The 18140-nt window shown below is 45.6% G+C and overlaps 1 protein-coding gene across 1 annotated transcript; it reads left to right on the top strand.

The window, feature by feature from the left end:
• Positions 1 to 547: 547 nt before the first annotated feature.
• On the top strand, positions 548 to 16808 carry LOC110538652 (neurexophilin-1-like). The gene is made up of 2 exons (XM_021625606.2): positions 548 to 986; positions 15471 to 16808. The coding sequence occupies exons 1-2, from the start codon at positions 933 to 935 to the stop codon at positions 16236 to 16238; spliced, it is 822 nt and encodes a 273-aa protein (XP_021481281.1). The 5' UTR covers positions 548 to 932; the 3' UTR covers positions 16239 to 16808.
• The last annotated feature ends 1332 nt before the right edge of the window (positions 16809 to 18140 follow it).

The raw sequence follows: 18140 nt of genomic DNA, 5'->3' as shown, positions 1-18140 counted from the left end.
TTCAGCTTTGGGACTGACATAACAAAGTCAGAACCGGCCCTAACCAACAAGGGAAGTTCCTGTCCTTCAGATGTCATTGAGGAAAACGTTATGTATGCCCCATGTGTGTTGGCATTGGTTAACACTGAAATGTGACTGTGACATGGTCATGATCACCACCTGTTGCACACAGCAGGTGAACCACAATGGTCAGAGACAGTCTGTTAGTCTACAGAAGGTCATAGAAAAGTTTATTCCAATCATTTGCATCAATAGCTTAATTCCCTAAATGCATTAAATGGGTTTCCAAACAGCAGCCATCATTATCATACATAATGACATGCTTGGTTCCACTGACATAATGTGTGCAAAAGTGCAAACCAGTCAATTAGTTTAGTAGAACCACAGTGGGTTTGACTATATTCTGCTTGACTGCTGATGAGAAATAGTGTGAGGGCATGAGAGAGAGATAGTTGGGGGCACAGGCATGAGGGGCAGGGAGAGAGAGAGAGAGAGAGACTGTTTAAACGTCAATGCCCGTATACGATTCCTTGTCAGTCCACACACGCTGATATGAGCAACGCCAAGGATTCCATTCATCAACTCGGCTTCACCCCGGTGGATATACACTGATACAGCCGAACAGATAGCATCTACTTCATTCTCACTCACACGGTTGCAGGTTGAGCAGGAATTGCATACACTATTTTTCGTGGATGGTAATGCGGTACATTCTCATGGATTTCCAATGTTCTAGTGATTGGACTCAAACCCGGGAAAAGTAAAAGGACAGGTGCGTGTTGAAGGAGCCCAGGTGTAGCAGCTGAGCCTGCGTTGGACATGGGACCCTATCTTAGCTTTGGGGAATACAGTGCGGAAGGAATAGCGTCTTCGTGAAGGAAAGCTGACTTCGGGCTGAAGCGGGAATCTGAGGCATTGCGCGCGGCAGAAAAATGCGTTCCAACCACGGCTTTATCTTGCTTCTCCTTAACGGAACAGCGTGCTTGGTAAGCAAGAGGGGCGGCGGTGCCCAGCAGTGTAAAAAAAAAAGTTACACCAGTCATATGTGTGTCTGTGTCCATAGTTCCATGTCCATTCACCCCCGTCGTTAATAGGCTACCTCTTTCTTCAGACATGTGCCACTCATTTGTTTGGCGAAAAGTGAAGGGAATTAACCGTGCATATGGTGTCGCACGAGCTACTGGACCCGACAAGGTTCCCTCTCCCAGGGCAGAGACCCGCGTCAGTGAGTAAGCTGTGAGCGGTTGCCATGGATAGCATGCTGCGCCACGGACAACGGTCCCGTACATTAAGTGTGCCTTGAAACTCCAAATTGGAGTTCCTCGGTTGAAGCCTATTCTATCCGTTGCTGAAGTTATTTATTGATGGACAACGAAAGAGGACTGACTCTCTTTGACCGATCATTACTATTTGTTATTAAAAAAAAATGTGAACGATAACTTAATAACGGTACAAAGGCGAGACGAATAGGCTACCTGGCATGAGACACAGTGCAACGTTTCCCCCATACAGGTAATGTCTGGTCAATATTTTAATGTTTCATTTTGCCAGGTTGAGTAAAAAAAAATGAAGGAATTTCTCGAATTTGATATTGACCACTAGCTGTTTATTGCAGGCAACACAATTCGACGTTAGTGCACTGTAGCCTATGCCATTTCAGGTACCACACTGTGCAACCCGGTGTATACTCAATCAAAATTATGTTATGATTAATGATCTGCAATTACCACAGGATTTAGAGTCCTGGTAAATTTAATGATTTTAATGAGATAAATATAACTAACATCAAGATGAAACTAAGTGCCTTATTGGGCATGTTTATTGACCATGTTGTGTGCAAAATTTTAGCCTAGACTTTAATTTTCTAAACAAATTTACGTCATCATTATTTACATTTATATCTATATATAGATTAACAATCTAATTTGGCAAATTTAGAGGCAAATTGTAGCATCAAGAACAAAAACTGAATGACGGAGCAAGGTTGCTTCTTTGATGTGTTGTGTTGTGTTCTGTTGTGACACCTTTGTGTCAGAGCGGCCGACCTTGTGGCTTTGTAAAGGCACACACACTGAATAACCTTGGGCGCTTCTGACTGAACAAAGACTGTAGTCTACAGGTGAAATGTAGGCTATAATAAAGTATTCAAAGTGTTATTACTCACTGGGCACAGATGTCAGTTCAACGTCTAGTTATCGTTGAGTTGGCAACTAATGTAAAGTCAAGGTGAAATCAACAAAACATGTCACCATGTCATTGGATTTAGGTTATAAAGGTTGGGTGAAAAAAGACGGAATCCCCTTATGTTGATTCTTTTTTTCAAATCCTATCAGTTTTCCACATTGATTCAATGTCATCACATTGATTTATTCGATTGAAATGGCGTGGAAACAAGTTGATTAAACCAGTTTTTGCCCACTGGGTAGTTGCCTAATCCAGGATTTTAAGCACAACAAATTCGTAAAATATAGTAAGAATTGGATTCTTAACATATCATACGAATTGCATTTTATTTTATTTTTTTATATTAAAGGATGTAACCAGAGAGTTTCTAAACCCAGAGGTGCAACATCGCAAGACTTTCTGGGAACACTTGCCAAACAAACCAAGCAGAGCAGGCTGGGGTTTGAGAAGTCAGTGAGAGAAGTGACATTTGTTTCCTTAGTTGTTAATTTTCTTGAAATCTAAAGGCACAACCTAGATTCGACCCAACGTCTTAAGTAGTTGAACATATTATTACTCCAACCTCGTGAAAGTGACAAACTGACACCTTCTCATTTTCCTCAAAACCAACATTATATCGAAGCACTGCCTTTGATTTGACGGCCAGCACATTGCAGTTCCCCTTAGACTCAGTGACTTGTTTAAGCCCTCTAGCCAACATCGCCTATAAATGTGATTAGGGATTTCTATTGGAGAAGCAGTTTCTGCCTACGTACTGTACTGTCTTTGATGTAACATATTACACGAAATTGATGACTTGGTACACAATTTGATGTGGTAGTACACAAAAAACGGGGACAATTTTTGGCTCGAGCACCACTTTCAAAACTACTGGCTGAAATGATACAAAAGTTTGAGAGTGCGTCATAAAGTAGGTAGCCTATTTTAAATAAAGACATAGGCCACTGTTTAGCCTACGTGAAATTAAAATGAGATTATGAATCCTTCAAAATAAAAGTCATCATCAGGCCAAATGTACCACCGTCTCAAAATTATTTTTCTTCATTGATTAAACACGTCTTACAAAGGATTTGGGTCGTAAGACATATTATTAATAGATGACATTGGCCCTATTACTTGACAAATTGAATAAATGTTCCCCTTCCATTTCGTCCCATCTAAGAGAGAGATTTTAGGAGTCGGAGAGCATGTTTACGCTTCAAGGTGTATGTTCACACATGCTTGCCACATACTCTCAAATGCAGCAGAATTGCACTAATGATGTAATTAATTGGAGTGCAGTTTCTATCAATATTCTACCATGTTGCCTATCTAAAAACCGTGGCGCACCACATCTCTCAGCAGGGAATCTTGGGTAATTCATTAGCAGCATGACATTGATAAATTATAGAGCAATTAATAAATTATCCAACTTATTACACAATAGAGCTCGGATTAATAATGATAGACCATGCATTTATATTCAAATTCAGCTGATTTCCCTATTGTACCGCCCCACTCAATATCAGTGTGTAGCCTTTGTCTCTAGGGTGTATAAACCCACTCTGTCTGGATGGAAATAAGGTTATTAATACTCTATCAACACGAAGAAAGCAACAATAATGTGATGGATTTAGCGTCTCAAATGTTAATTACTATGCCAAGCATTGGTTGATATGAATAATATAAACAGTCTTAGAGTGCTTTGAAATTGACTGCTATGCTGAGAAATTATAGTACGTTTTTGGCGAGGGTTTAGCAATGTTTCATTCTATGACATGCAGCTCAGAGATGGGATTCATTTGTTTTTAATGGACTAAATGGCTCGAGCATTTAGTGTTATACAGTCAAGAGCCTATTACAACTAATGTGTTGGTTAAATGTTTATATTAGGGCTATTAACTCACCACTAGTCTCATAGCAATCCCATTCGATCCTTACAGTAAGACAGGCAATATCAGGGGCTTTCTCCAGGTTCACACGCACACACACACACACAGATCGAGAGAGAAAGAGAAAGACAGAACGAGAGACAGGTAAGGGGAGTCTGGCTCCTAGCATATCCACTGTGTGCCTTGTGCCCATGCTCATAATGACTGGGGTTACAAAAGGGATGAATAAGGAAGAGAGTGCAGAAAGGGAGAGTTAGCAGTCAAATACAGGGCGAGGGACAGCCTAGTGTGGATAGGATAGAAAAAGACAAGGAGAGAAATGTGTAGAACAGCATACAACGAGAACAGAGAGTATGGAGAGAGACAGAATGAAATGAAAGAGTTGGGGGAGAGAAAGACGGAGAGAAGGAGAGGGATTGAAATGGATAGAGCGTAGAATAGATGGAGGAGTAACAGTAGTAGTAATAATAACGCTACATTTTATTTGGTGGACGCCTTTCAGGACACTCAAGGACATTTTCCATTAACAGTAGGTCTACATCAAATCAAGTGTAACAATCAATGTGCAATTATACATCAAAGGACCAGACAAAACAGGACAAATAAAATGAGGAGGGAGGGCTTGGGTAGAGGATATAAACCCAGTGTAGGGTAAGGGTTTGGGATTAGGGGGTAGGGTTGGGAATAGGCAAAGGGAAGGGTTTAGGGGGTAGGGTTGGGAATAGGCAAATGGAAGGGTTTAGGGTAAGGGTTTGGGTTTAGGGGGCAGGGTTGGGAATAGGCAAAAGGAAGGGTTTGGGTTTAGGGAGTAGGGTTGGGAATAGGCAAATGGAAGGGTTTAGGGTAAGGGTTTGGGTTTAGGGGGTAGGGTGGGGAGTAGGCAAAGGGAAGGGTTTAGGGTAAGGGTTTGGGTTTAGGGGGGACACATGGATGCTGAGAAGGGGTGTGGGACAGAGTCAATCATAGGCTACAGGTTATAGGCTTCCTATAGAGGGGTGTTTTGAGGAGGTTTTTGAATAAGAGGACTGTGGCTTCATGTTGTATGTGTGGGCGTAGTGCATTCCAGAGCCTGGGTGCCGAGCAGCTGAAGGCCCAGGCACCCATGGTGGAGAGGCAGAATGAGGGGGTGACAAGGAGACCAGCAGAGGAGGAGTGGATGGAGCGAGAGGGGGCATAGACTGGGAAAAGGTCAGAGAGGTAGGTAAATGCCAGGTTCTGGAGGGCTTTGTAGGTGAAGGAGTGTCTTAAAGTCAGTACAGGATTGCACAGGGAGACAGTGTAGATTGTTGAGGATTGGTGTGATGTGTTCAGTCGATCTGGTGTGGTTCTGGACCAACTGGAATTTGTTGGTGAGTTTGGTGGGGATACCAGGGAGGAGAGTGCTGCAGTAGTCTAGTCGGGAGGTGATGAAGGCATGGATGAGGGTTTCGGTGCAGTAGTATGCAAGTGATAAGAAGTGAATTGTACTGGTAAAACTAAGACAATACTGTATATTACACATTCACAATCTCGCTTTCTCTCTCACTCACGCACGCACGGACACACACACCACACACACACACCACACACACCACAGGGACGCGTGAGAGGTTATTTGCCATGGAGCACTGGTCTGAAATTTGCATTGTAACCTTCAAACAGCAGGGATCACCAGGGATGAAGGAGCTCTGCTCTCACACACACGCATTCAGTGAACTCACACTCTACCCAGTTTTGGAGAGGCAGGCACGTATTGAACAAGGTCTTCTATAGGCTAGAAGCCTCAAGTTCTCAGAGACCTTGAGAAGTTGCACATGTCCTCCACACTCCACAGATCGTCACCCTCTATACATACAGTAGTTGTCAGAGATCAGGATTTCCAGTGTATTAACTATAGTTTTACAATTCTAAGTTTAAGGGGAAATGGAATGGGAACAACAGAGAGTAACCATAGGCCAACAGAGCTGTGTGGAATATTTGCCCAGTAAGAGATCTGAGGTGCTGTCAAAGGATCTGAAGTGGCTCTCGACTTTCGTGGGTTTTAGCATTAGTTGCGCTCCCTTTCCATGGTGCTGAAAATTTCTTCTTTGTTCCCGTGTTAGTTGCGATTCCTGTCCATGGTGCTGAAACATCAGTGTGATGTCTTAAGTATTACCTGGGGCTTCTCTCAATGAAGTTACGCTGCAGACAGCACTCTGATCTATACAGCTCTATGTTTTCTGGTTATAGGCCGGGCATCTGCAGCTACATGACTGATCTATGTTTATACAGCTGTGTGTTGTATGAGCTTTATGTATATGTTGAGCATCAGGGTCTGTTCTCACTGATCTGTTTTCACTCCAGCCTTTCTACCCCTGTCCACTATGAAGTCTATAGGATCATTACATATCTGTAATCTAGTTGCCAGTGTAATTTTAGGTGTTCGTATTTTCAACTCTTCATATTGAAGAAAGATATTAAACAGAGCATCTTTCCACAGCGTGTTGTGTTATTTAAGGTTAAGAGATTGGCTGAAGGTCATTTTAACCACATGCAGCTCTTTTCCCCTCTTTTGTCTTGTCAGAAAGTCTTTGAGTCATCTTTCTTAGATACCCAGCCCTCCCTTCATAGTCAGTGACCTTGTCCACCCAGATTCATCCCTCACTAAGCAGGACAACACCAGCCATGCTCCCCCTGTACAACAACAATACATCCAAAGCATTCCAAACTGAGACAGAGAGACACAGACTGCACATGGCCACACAAATATGGTACAATACAGCAATGCTGTATCAACACAAACACATTAGATGACTGCCAATGCAAAGCTGTGCATTATAGTCCTAGTGCCTCTCTGTCTTGCTGTCTCCAGGTTCAATCACAGCCTCAAACAGTATCAATCAGTCACAAACAGTACAGTTATACTATGGCCTCACAAACACAGATAAGCTATAGCCATATCTCTTGTCTCTCATTTTCTCTGTTGATTGTTTTGTTTAACCTTTAACTATCCAGGTTTCATTGAGATCAAAAGTTTTTCACAAGATGGACCAGGTCCAAGGCAAGAGCAGGCAGGGTCACGGTGTAACAAGAGGTTACAGACATTAAAACACTTCCCTGTGGACAATGGATTCTTATTGTACTTCAATAATTCCTCCAACAGACAAGAGCTAGACAGACACACTACAGTGAATGAGAGGAGCTTTAGAGAAGAGGCAGAGAAAAGGGCCAGTGGTGTTATTATGGACAGGCTGTCACTTCCTGCTCGGGTTATAAAACAGCTTGAGTTATGCGCAGGCATGGCATGGACGACCCTAGAGGTGCACCATTCTCCTGCCCACCCAGTGAGTACCCCAGTGCTGGCCCTCAGGCCGCCCTCAGCCCCCCAGGCCCTCAGCATCCCCTGCTGCCTGACTGACATACAACAGTAGAGAGGCATGATGGGTAGAGGGAGATTGTGCTCTGTGACACCAGACAGGCACAAAGCTGCCTGTCCACAGACAGAAAACACTTTTCTGCACAAGCGCAATTGTCAAATCAAATTTTACAGATGTTCATCTTACCGTGAAATTCTTACTTAAAAGCCCTTAACCAACAATGCAGTTTGGGGGGCCTCCCGGGTGGCGCAGTGGTTAAGGGCCACCAGAGACTCTGGGTTTGCACCCAGGCTCTGTCGTAACCGGCCGCAACCAGGAGGTCCGTGGGGCTACGCACAATTGGTCTAGCGTCGTCCGGGTTAGGGAGGGCTTGGCCGGTAGGGATATCCTTGTCTCATCGCGCACCAGCGACTCCTGTGGCGGGCCGGGCGCAGTGCACGCTATCCAAGGTTGCCAGGTGTTTCCACCGACACATTGGTGCGGCTAGCTTCCGGGTTGGATGCGCACTGTGTTAAGAAGCAGTGCGGCTATAAGTGTCCTGCTCCTTGAAAGCAGGAGCTCTAGCCTTTAGCTCGGTGCTAATGTTGCCTGTAATCCATGGCTTGGGATATGGGATATGTACGGTCATTGTGGGAACGACATGATCAATGCACTTATTGATGAAGCCGGTGAGTGAGGTGGTATACTCCTCAATGCCATCGGCTGAATCCCAGAATTTGTATTTTGGGCGCCGCCCTATGGGACTCCCAATCACGGCTGGCTGTGATACAGTCTGGAATCGAAACCAAGATCTGTAGTGATGCCTCTAGCACTGAGATGCAGTGCCTTAGACCGCTGCACCACTCGGGAGCCAACATATTCCAGTTTGTGCTAAAACAACAGTCCTGTAGCATCCACATCATCTGACCACTTTCGTATTGAGCAGGTCATTGGTACTTCCTGCTTTAGTTTTTGCTAGTACTCAGGAATCAGTAGGATAGAATTATGGTCAGATTTGCCAAATGGATGGCGAGGGAGAGCTTTGTACGGGTCTCTGTGCGTGGAGTAAAGGTAGTCTAGGGTTGTTTTTCCACTGGTTGCACATGTGACATGCTGGTAGAAATGAGGTAAAATGGATTTAAGATTTCCTGCTTTAAAGTCCCCGGCCACTAGGAGCACCACTTCTGGATGAGCATCTTCTTGTTTGCTTATGGCCTTATACAGCTCGCTGAGTGTGGTCTTAGTGCCAGCAATAGTTTTTGGTGGTAAATAGACAGCTACGAAAAATATAGATGAAAACTCTCTTAGTAGATAGTGTGGTCTACAGCTTATACGTATATGTACTCTACCTCAGGTGAGCAAAACCTAGAGATTTCATCAATATTAGAGAACACGCACCAGCTGTTATTGACAAATTGACACAGACCACCACCCCTCGTCTTACCGGAGGTAACTGTCTTGCCGGTGCACGGAAAACCCAGCCAACTCTATATTATCCATGTCGTCGTTCAGCCAACTCGGTGAAACATAAGATAGAGTTTTTAATGTCCCGTTGGTAGGATAGTCTCGAACAGAGCTCATCCAGTTAATTCTCCAGTGATTGCACGTTGGCCAATAGGACGGATGGTAGAGCCGGGTTACCCACTCGCCAACTAATTCTCACAAGGCACCCGGATCTGCTGCCACTGTATCTCTGTCTCCTCTTCATGCGAATGACGGGGATTTGGGCCTGGTCCGGGAGCAGCAGTATATCCTTCGTGTCAGACTCATTAAAGAAAAAAATCTTTGTCCAGTTCGAGGTTAGTAATCGCTGTTCTGATATCCAGAAGCTCTTTTCGGTCATAAGAGATGGTAGCAGAAACATTATGTGCAAAAATAGGTTACAAGCAACGTGAAAAAACACACAAAATAGCACAATTGGTTAGGAGCCCGTGAAACAGCAGCCTTCCCCTCCGGCGCCATTGTGTGGCATGGATGACCCTAGAGATGTGCCTTTCTCCTGCCCAACCAGTTGTGGCATTCTCCTCTGAAACACTGGTGTACATAGAAAAAAAGGGCCTTGGATGAATTGTGCTAGAGAATATGTTACAGTATGTGTCTGGCAGGAATAGTTTGAACCACACAACAATGATATACAAAGGTTGTAAAAGGCTCTGCATGGTCAATCTGACGTCTGCTGTGACGTCTGCAGAAGTCAGAGCAAACATTCGTGCTCTCAAATATTTTAATGCGGATGGCTTTGTATAGCTCCACATTGACATGATTGGTTGACAGTAGGTTGGGGCGGGAGGTCCTGTATAAACACAAACTCACTTCCTTGACAACTTCCTTCACAACAGCTCTGCTGTCAACCAATAGTGTCAATGCGGAGCTATACAGAGCCCTCTGCATTGTTAAAAAATTTGAGAGCACGCGGCAATGCCGTACAGAGCTTGATTTGGTGTCTGCATGCCTCTGGAGACTCTGCAATTGCGTCACATGGAGGATACAAAGCCTCCGACCACATTTTCAGATCAAGCATAAATTGGCTCTAATTCAATAGAATTAGAAGTAATTTCACCTTTGATTATTAGGAAGGCAGCGTCACACTATTTTATTCCTCTGAGAATGCTAGCCACTCGAGAGCTTCCTATTTGTGCTGAATATACTTTTATTTATGTAAATAAAAAGTTCTCAAGAACAAACAGCTTTAGAGAGTGGTGGAACTCCTTTTTACTGGAAATATAAGCAGGTTTATTAGAAGAGGGGACATCTGCCACCATCTGCTACTACAAAGAGACCACTAGTGATGTCCTCCTGATGATGCAGTGGGCTATGGGTCCCATGCTAACCTCACCAGGCTGTGACGGGCGCTCCTGGTGACATCATCAGGGGTTGATGGGGCTTCTGCTGACCTCACCAGTCTGTGACGGGCTGTTTGGTTACAGTAGGGAGGGAGAAAAGACATACAAGTATCTACCCAACAACCAGCTGACTTAGGGACCTCCAGGGTATAGTCCCGCGATGTTGAAGTGATCTGAAGGACTAGAGTACTATATGTCTCCAAGGGTAGTGCTCTGCTCTGGATGGGTTTTCTGTTTACTGTTCTAGAACAGACTGAGTTTGTACTGTAGCTTAAAGGAGATGAATGATGTCGGTTGGAGCCGTGACAATGTCGATGTAGATGTCCACACACTGTTGATGTTTGTACTATAACCAGACAGAAAAGACAGTCAATACTAACTATGTCCACTGATATGACCTCAAATTAAAGTTAAGCCCAGTATTCCACAGTGCATCACCACAGAGAGAGAGTGTGTTAGAGAGAGTGAGAGGGAGAGATAGAGAGAGGGTGGTAGAGGGAGAGAGAGAGAGAGTCCAGTCCCCTCTCAGGTCCTTTCAGACAGGTGGGCATATACAGTAGTAGAACTCTGCTTTAATCAGTTCTATCCCATCAACCCCTGCTCTCGCTCTCCTCCTGCTATCCTGCTCCAGCACCGCACTCCACTCAGCCGCCTTGTCGATATCTTATAATGTACAAATTTGATAGCCAATTCAGAGCAAGGACTCTCCCTCAGCATACTAAATGAAGCTGCAGGTCCAGTGGGATGGTAGAACTGAACTTGTCCAAAATGAGTAAAGAGCTCAAAACAGAGAGAAAGTGGCTGAATGTAGTGAGTTCATCCACCCAGCATAGAGCTGAATGTAGTGAGTTCATCCACCCAGCATAGAGCTGCATGTAGTGAGTTCATCCACCCAGCATAGAGCTGAATGTAGTGAGTTCATCCACCCAGCATAGAGCTAAATGTAGTGAGTTCATCCACCCAGCATAGAGCTGAATGTAGTGAGTTCATCCACCCAGCGCAGAGCTGAATGTAGTGAGTTCATCCACCCAGCGCAGAGCTGAATTTAGTGAGTTCATCCACCCAGCATAGAGCTGAATGTAGTGAGTTCATCCACCCAGCATAGAGCTGAATTTAGTGAGTTCATCCACCCAGCATAGAGCTGAATGTAGTGAGTTCATCCACCCAACATAGAGCTGAATGTAGTGAGTTCATCCACCCAGCGCAGAGCTGAATTTAGTGAGTTCATCCACCCAGCATAGAGCTGAATTTAGTGAGTTCATCCACCCAGCATAGAGCTGAATGTAGTGAGTTCATCCACCCAACATAGAGCTGAATGTAGTGAGTTCATCCACCCAGCGCAGAGCTGAATTTAGTGAGGTCATCCACCCAGCATAGAGCTGAATTTAGTGAGTTCATCCACCCAGCATAGAGCTGAATTTAGTGAGTTCATCCACCCAACGCAGACCTGAATTTAGTGAGTTCATCCACCCAATGCAGAGCTGAATTTAGTGAGTTCATCCACCCAACGCAGAGCTGAATTTAGTGAGTTCATCCACCCAACGCAGAGCTAAGCTCCGGTGATCCCCTTGAAGCTGACGTAAATTATTAATTAAGAGTCAAACGCCTTGTTTCTTGTGAAATTACCTTTCCCTCCCCCGGCCCTCCCGTCCACGCTAGCCAGTGGAATAATTAGTTATAAGGGCACAGCCGCTCTCCGATTTTAATCATGTAACAGAAGGAGAATATTCCTACAGTGAACGCATTAGGTCTGGAGTTTGGTGGGAGGGAAAACCCCCCACAAAGCGTCAGTGAACACTCTGGAAATATGAGCAGGCGCTTGAGCCTGTAATTAAAAATGTATGTCATATTAGAGATGAAGATTTCAACTCATCAGCCAGAGGAAAATTGAGAGCTTATTGAAGCCATCTGCTGCCCAGGAGAAGGATGTGCTGCAATAACACCTGCTGTGTGTCTCAATATGATCGAATACCATATACACTGTCTCTATACATGTGGATATTGATGAGAAGACAAATCTGAATAGGTACAACTCTCTATTTTCAGTAGCAGTATTTCTCTAGTTGACACCATGGCCTCTCATCACCACCTGAGCACTGTGACAGAACAGAGATTTGAGCCAACTTTCTCCATAATCTCTGTTCTGGCTTTTAGCAACTGTGTGCCGTGACGCCAGGGGAACGGGAGGGTAAAATGGTGTAACTGTCACTTTAATAGTCTGAACATTTCCTGTGGAGCTGGTGGGCTCTTGTTGATCATTTCCTCCCTCTCATCCTCTCCCGTTCCTCTACCCCCTGCCGCGAGAGAGGCCCCAGGCCTGTACTCACTAACGCTTAATGCGTCACAATTACCACAGTGATGGAGCCTGCAGACCCCCCACATTCCCTCCAACCATTTCACTGACTATGACAGACAGACGACAAAATCACCCCCCGCCAACAACCCTAGACTCTGACCTGATTGCACCTTCGCCCTCATTTCAGCTTTGTGTAGCTCAGATCGGCTGATAAGCACTCTTTATGAAGCTTCATAAGTACTTTGAAACCTAACACCAACAGTGTTCCTCGGATTACAACTCAGCCTAATACAGCTGCTGTTAAACAGGTCGATTCATCTTCTTCAAACTGCTGTGCCATGCTATGTCAGTCTTATACAGCACTATTCAGCCTCATAGCATGTGTTTCCATCTTTCACTTCAGACATCCGTCAACATAATCAGGCCAGTGTATAACCTTCAGCACGGTGACTCACTCTACACAAGCGTTCCTTCAAGCCGTTAACCATCTGCTCTAAAGCGAGGGGGATCTCATCCTCATTGTTTTATTACCCCAGTAATCATCCATGAAGCCCGTTCTAACATGTCTCCCACACTGACGCTGTGCACTTCAATCGTTTGTTCTACAGCAGCACTCTCTCTTCCCTAACCTCTAACACACACGTCCTGTCTCACCCCGAATGCTCTGTTTACATTTTCAGCTCCTTAAACGAACACATCTCATGCAAGTTATGGCTCAGTGAGATTGTATTATAGAGGGGACAATGTGTTTGTTGTTCAGCTCTTCTCCTTGCCGTCACTGCCTGTCTGAGTCACTGAATCACTGAGTGTCTGGGAAATGAGCTCAATGTAAAACACAACAGACAGAGTGTCATAAAGATTCATACAGTGGCACATTCCACACAACCCTGGAGGGCACTGTGATGGCCACCACTGAGACTCTGCAGTGCCACCTAGGGAGACTGGCAGACAGGCAGTGTGCTGCTCTTTGCCCACCAGACACCGTCCCATGAAGGGAGAGGAGTCAAACCCAAAGTGGCACATCATTCAGGGACAAGGGGGAACAGTGTATTTGCAATCACAGTCACAGCACCTGGCAAGCACTTTCAGGCAAGAGAAGGCTTCTGAATAGATCCAAATCAATATGTCTTCTGCTCCATGGTTTTATTCATTATTAATAAAGCCAAGGAGGGATTCTCAGGGACGCTATGAGAAATGTTAAATAATATCACATTTTAGCCAACAGGGTTCCTTGTCAGGCTGATGTGTTTGTGTCTGAATGAGGGTCAGCTCTCTATGGGAAACATGGGAGACAGTATTCACTGTGGCCCAGCCCAGGTAAATAGACCAGGGGTGTGTAGTGTTCACTGTGGCCCAGCCCAGGTAAACAGACCAGAGGTGTGTAGTGTTGACTGTGGCCCAGCCCAGGTAAACAGACCAGGGGTGTGTAGTGTTGACTGTGGCCCAGCCCAGGTAAATAGACCAGGGGTGTGTAGTGTTCACTGTGGCCCAGCCCAGGTAAACAGACCAGGGGTGTGTAGTGTTCACTGTACCCAGCCCAGGTACCCAGACCAGGGGTGTGTAGTGTTGACTGTACCCAGCCCAGGTACCCAGACCAGGGGTGTGTAGTGTTGACTGAACCCAGCCCAGGTAACTCAAACAGCCATAGAGGGACCAGACAGAAAGGCTGAGGTCTGGGGACTCCTCATCTCCTCCAGAGTCCATAGCTAGACCATAACACAACAACATCAGTAGGGAATCCTCTACAGACTGCTGCAATGCAATGCAAGTTGTTACGAAAGGAAATACATGTTTTAGAGCGACAGAAAATCAATATTACAAAACTGTCTGAAATGCAAGAGAACAAATCTGAGTGAGCCTGTAGAAATCTGTATAAAATGGAGTAAGAATGAGTAAAACGTAATAATCCTGACTAAGCCGGTATAAGGAAGCCCTGACACTCTAAACAGTGGATGGATCAGAGCACAGACAGAGCAGCATGCATTATGAATCACTGTATAACAGTGGGATCACTGGGAGAAACCCTGCTCTATCTGGCAGAGAGAGAGAGAGAGCATGCACACAAACACACACAAACACACACGCGCCTCGCTAATAGGGTACTGTCCACACACATTCCGGCAACCATCCATTGCATAATGACACTAACACAAACAGAGGAACGGCGACACAAACAGACTCCTATCCTTTCCACGGGTAGATCAAAAGGACAGAAGAGCACTCCAGGCTCCCACAGCCAACAGTGCCTACCTGTTAATAGATCATTACCATCTAATAATTACTCATTACAGCCTGCTCTCACACACACTCCACAAAGCCACGGCTGAGCCGAGCATGACTATCTTATCTCTCTCTATCCTTTCTCCTCACTCACTGTTAACATCTGACAGTTTTGTGTGTGTGCCAAAACAGATTTTTTAATTAAAACATAAAAAACCTTAATTGCACATCAAGGTTTATTCGCCTGCCCTCCTCCAACCCCACACTGAAGGCACCGAAGCAATAATTGTTTCTCCACTCAGGCCTGCACTATGGGGCTTAAATCTGTACCTTCACCCCCCCCCCCCCCCCCCCCTCCCCCCCTTCCACCCCCCCCCCCCCCCCCCCCCGATTTCTATTTCATCTGCTGCTTGGGGAGCAATATAGCTTCTCTGAAAACCAGACGTTAAGGTATATCTGTTCTCAACCTGAATAGACACCAGAATGTAACAGCAGCAACATATATACCTGCATACTCAAACATTCATTTACTATAAGAGTACAACATTGATAGAATGTCACAGTTGATATCTATAGCACCAGGAGCTAAATTAAGTATCGATTACATCTTTCATTCCTTTTCTGTCCTTGTTTCTTTACTCCCTTGATAATAACTCCCCTTTCCCCTTTTTTCTCCTCTTTCCATCTCACTCTCCCTCTCTTTTTTCTCATTCTCTCTCTCCCTATCCCTCTTTATCTCCAGCTGGCCCTGGGTCAAGAAGATGACTCTCCAAGCCCCAAGAGCTCCTCAGCAGACGGGTCGTCCTCTAAGACGGTGGGTCTCCTGGGGAGTCAGACTCCCCTTTCCCCCCTGAGTCGCTGGATGCTCCAGAGTAAAAGTCGGGCAGCCAATGCCACCTCCCTGGAGCTGCCCTACCGCTCACCCATACCCTTCTCCAAGCAGGAGTTCTGGGAGATGCTAGGTAGTGACCTGATGAAGCCAGACACCTCCTCTTCCTCCCGCGTCAAACGCCGGCCCATCGTCAAGACGGGCAAGTTCAAGAAGATGTTTGGCTGGGGAGACTTTTACTCTAATATCAAGACGGTGCGCCTCAACCTGCTGATTACCGGCAAGATCGTAGACCATGGCAACGGAACGTTCAGCGTCTACTTCCGCCACAACTCCACGGGCCAGGGCAACATCTCAGTCAGCCTGGTGCCGCCGGTCAAGGCGGTGGAGTTTGACCTGGAGCGCCAGAGCGTGGTCTACCCCAAAGACTCTAAGATCTTCAACTGCCGCGTGGACTATGAGAAGGTGGACCGCAGCAAGCGCACGTCGCTGTGCAACTACGACCCGTCCAAGACCTGCTTCCAGGAGCAGACACAGAGCCATGTCTCCTGGATCTGTTCCAAGCCCTTCAAGGTCATCTGTATCTACATCTCCTTCTACAGTACAGACTACCGCCTGGTCCAGAAGGTCTGCCCGGACTACAACTACCACAACGAGATGCCCTACCTGCCCTCGGGCTAGAGGGGGACACACAGGAGGGGGAGAGGAGGGACGAGGGGGGGAGTGACTCTGTAGGGTGAGGGGCCACCAGATTGAGCTGGATTCAACTTTTTATGTAATTTGCTGCAACGCCTCACAAGACAACCCCTCGTTGTAGCCAGACTACTGTACCCTGTAAAAACGTATATATGCAAAACATACAGTATGCACAGTGAGGCATTGATATTTAGAGTGCTTTAATAAAGCATTCATCGACAGAAACAGTAGTAACTAGCACGTCCAACATCATCACACACGTTTACCTCAACTCAAACCTCTAATTTCGCTACCTACTTTGCTAAATACAGAAAACGCCTACAAACATCTATGAATGTTTTCGTGAACTACTGCACACTGTCATTCAGGCGAGGTAGCACTCTACTTTCAAAAGGGCATCTTCCATTTGTTTCTGTATGGACCCATGTCCCAATCTTTCCCAATGCTCCCATATCCCACCCCTCTCTCTCCCCACCCCTATGTCATCCCGATAGGCTATCCCACCCCTCTCTCTCCCCACCCCTATGTCATCCCGATAGGCTATCCCACCCCTCTCTCTCCCCACCCCTATGTCATCCCGATAGGCTATCCCACCCCTCTCTCTCCCCACCCCTATGTCATCCCGATAGGCTATCCCACCCCTCTCTCCCCACCCCTATGTCATCCCGATAGGCTATCCCACCCCTCTCTCTCCCCACCCCTATGTCATCCCGATAGGCTATCCCACCCCTCTCTCCCCCACCCCTATGTCATCCCGATAGGCTATCCCACCCCTTTCTCTCCCACCCCTATGTCATCCCGATAGGCTATCCCACCCAATGTTTATTCTAAAGGTATGACATTCTGTCAAACATCATCTCTCTCTTTCCCTGAATTATGTAACCTCTTTGACATAGAAAATAGAGATTGAGAGAGTGTGAAAGAAAGAAATAGAAAAAAAGGAGAGAGAGAGAATGAAAGTGGGAGAGGGGGAGAGGGAGAAATGAGAGATTCAGAGAGCTCTTTTAATTAAAGTGGAGGAATGAGAAGGAGATGTAGAGAATTCAGCTCCTTCTATTGTCCCCTCTGTATAAAAAAGATTACATTTTGTTGCAGTCAGGATTCCTGATTTCAAGCTTTGATAACTTCAGCTGTGTGTGGGAGATTTCTCTTTCCTGACAAATGCTGTGTGTTCACTAAATTCTGATCATTATCTGGAATAAATTAAAATAAAACTAATTAAGGCTTCACCGAGAGAGGGCGAAATGTATTCCTGGAAATCAAGTTAGGATTATTAGGATGCGAGCGAGGAGCACAGCAAGGGGTATAGTGGATAGTTGTGTTATGGCTCCCTGGCCCAGCAGCTTAGCCCTCAGTTAACTGCTATCTCATCAAGATGAATAGCCACTGGCTGGCTGAACTCATGTCCATTTCACAAACAACAACACTAGACAAAATACTGTATATATCTAATTTAGGGACAACTGATTCTGTACTGACAATATGGGCTGTTTGGAAATGAACTCATAGCACATATAGACTACGTGATGATTTCCTGACTCTGTATTTCCCAATGGCAGGTGTCATACTTTGAACACTGAATGCATAAGATATGGTATTACTAATGTATTTGTAAAAAGGAAAACCCTCATTGTAACAGAAGTGATTGAACCCCATGGCCTTTGGCACTGCTGTGCTCTGATTAGTCTGGAGAGAGCTTAGTGGGGTTTCTGTAGCACTGAGGCTTGGGAGGCCAGTGTGTGACTTGGATCAGGAACCACTCACTATAAGTCCTCCTCCTGTGGGGGGTATGGGAGCATCACGTCAGGTAGAGATGGAGCAATTTGACTGTAGATAGAATAGAAGAGAGAGACAGAATAAAAGAGAGAAAGGCTCACTCACAAGGCT

Source organism: Oncorhynchus mykiss, chromosome 12, assembly GCF_013265735.2.
Source record: "Oncorhynchus mykiss isolate Arlee chromosome 12, USDA_OmykA_1.1, whole genome shotgun sequence".
NCBI lineage: Eukaryota > Metazoa > Chordata > Actinopteri > Salmoniformes > Salmonidae > Oncorhynchus > Oncorhynchus mykiss.
Note: the sequence above shows the minus strand (reverse complement) of the source record. Positions and strands in the feature narration are given on the sequence as shown.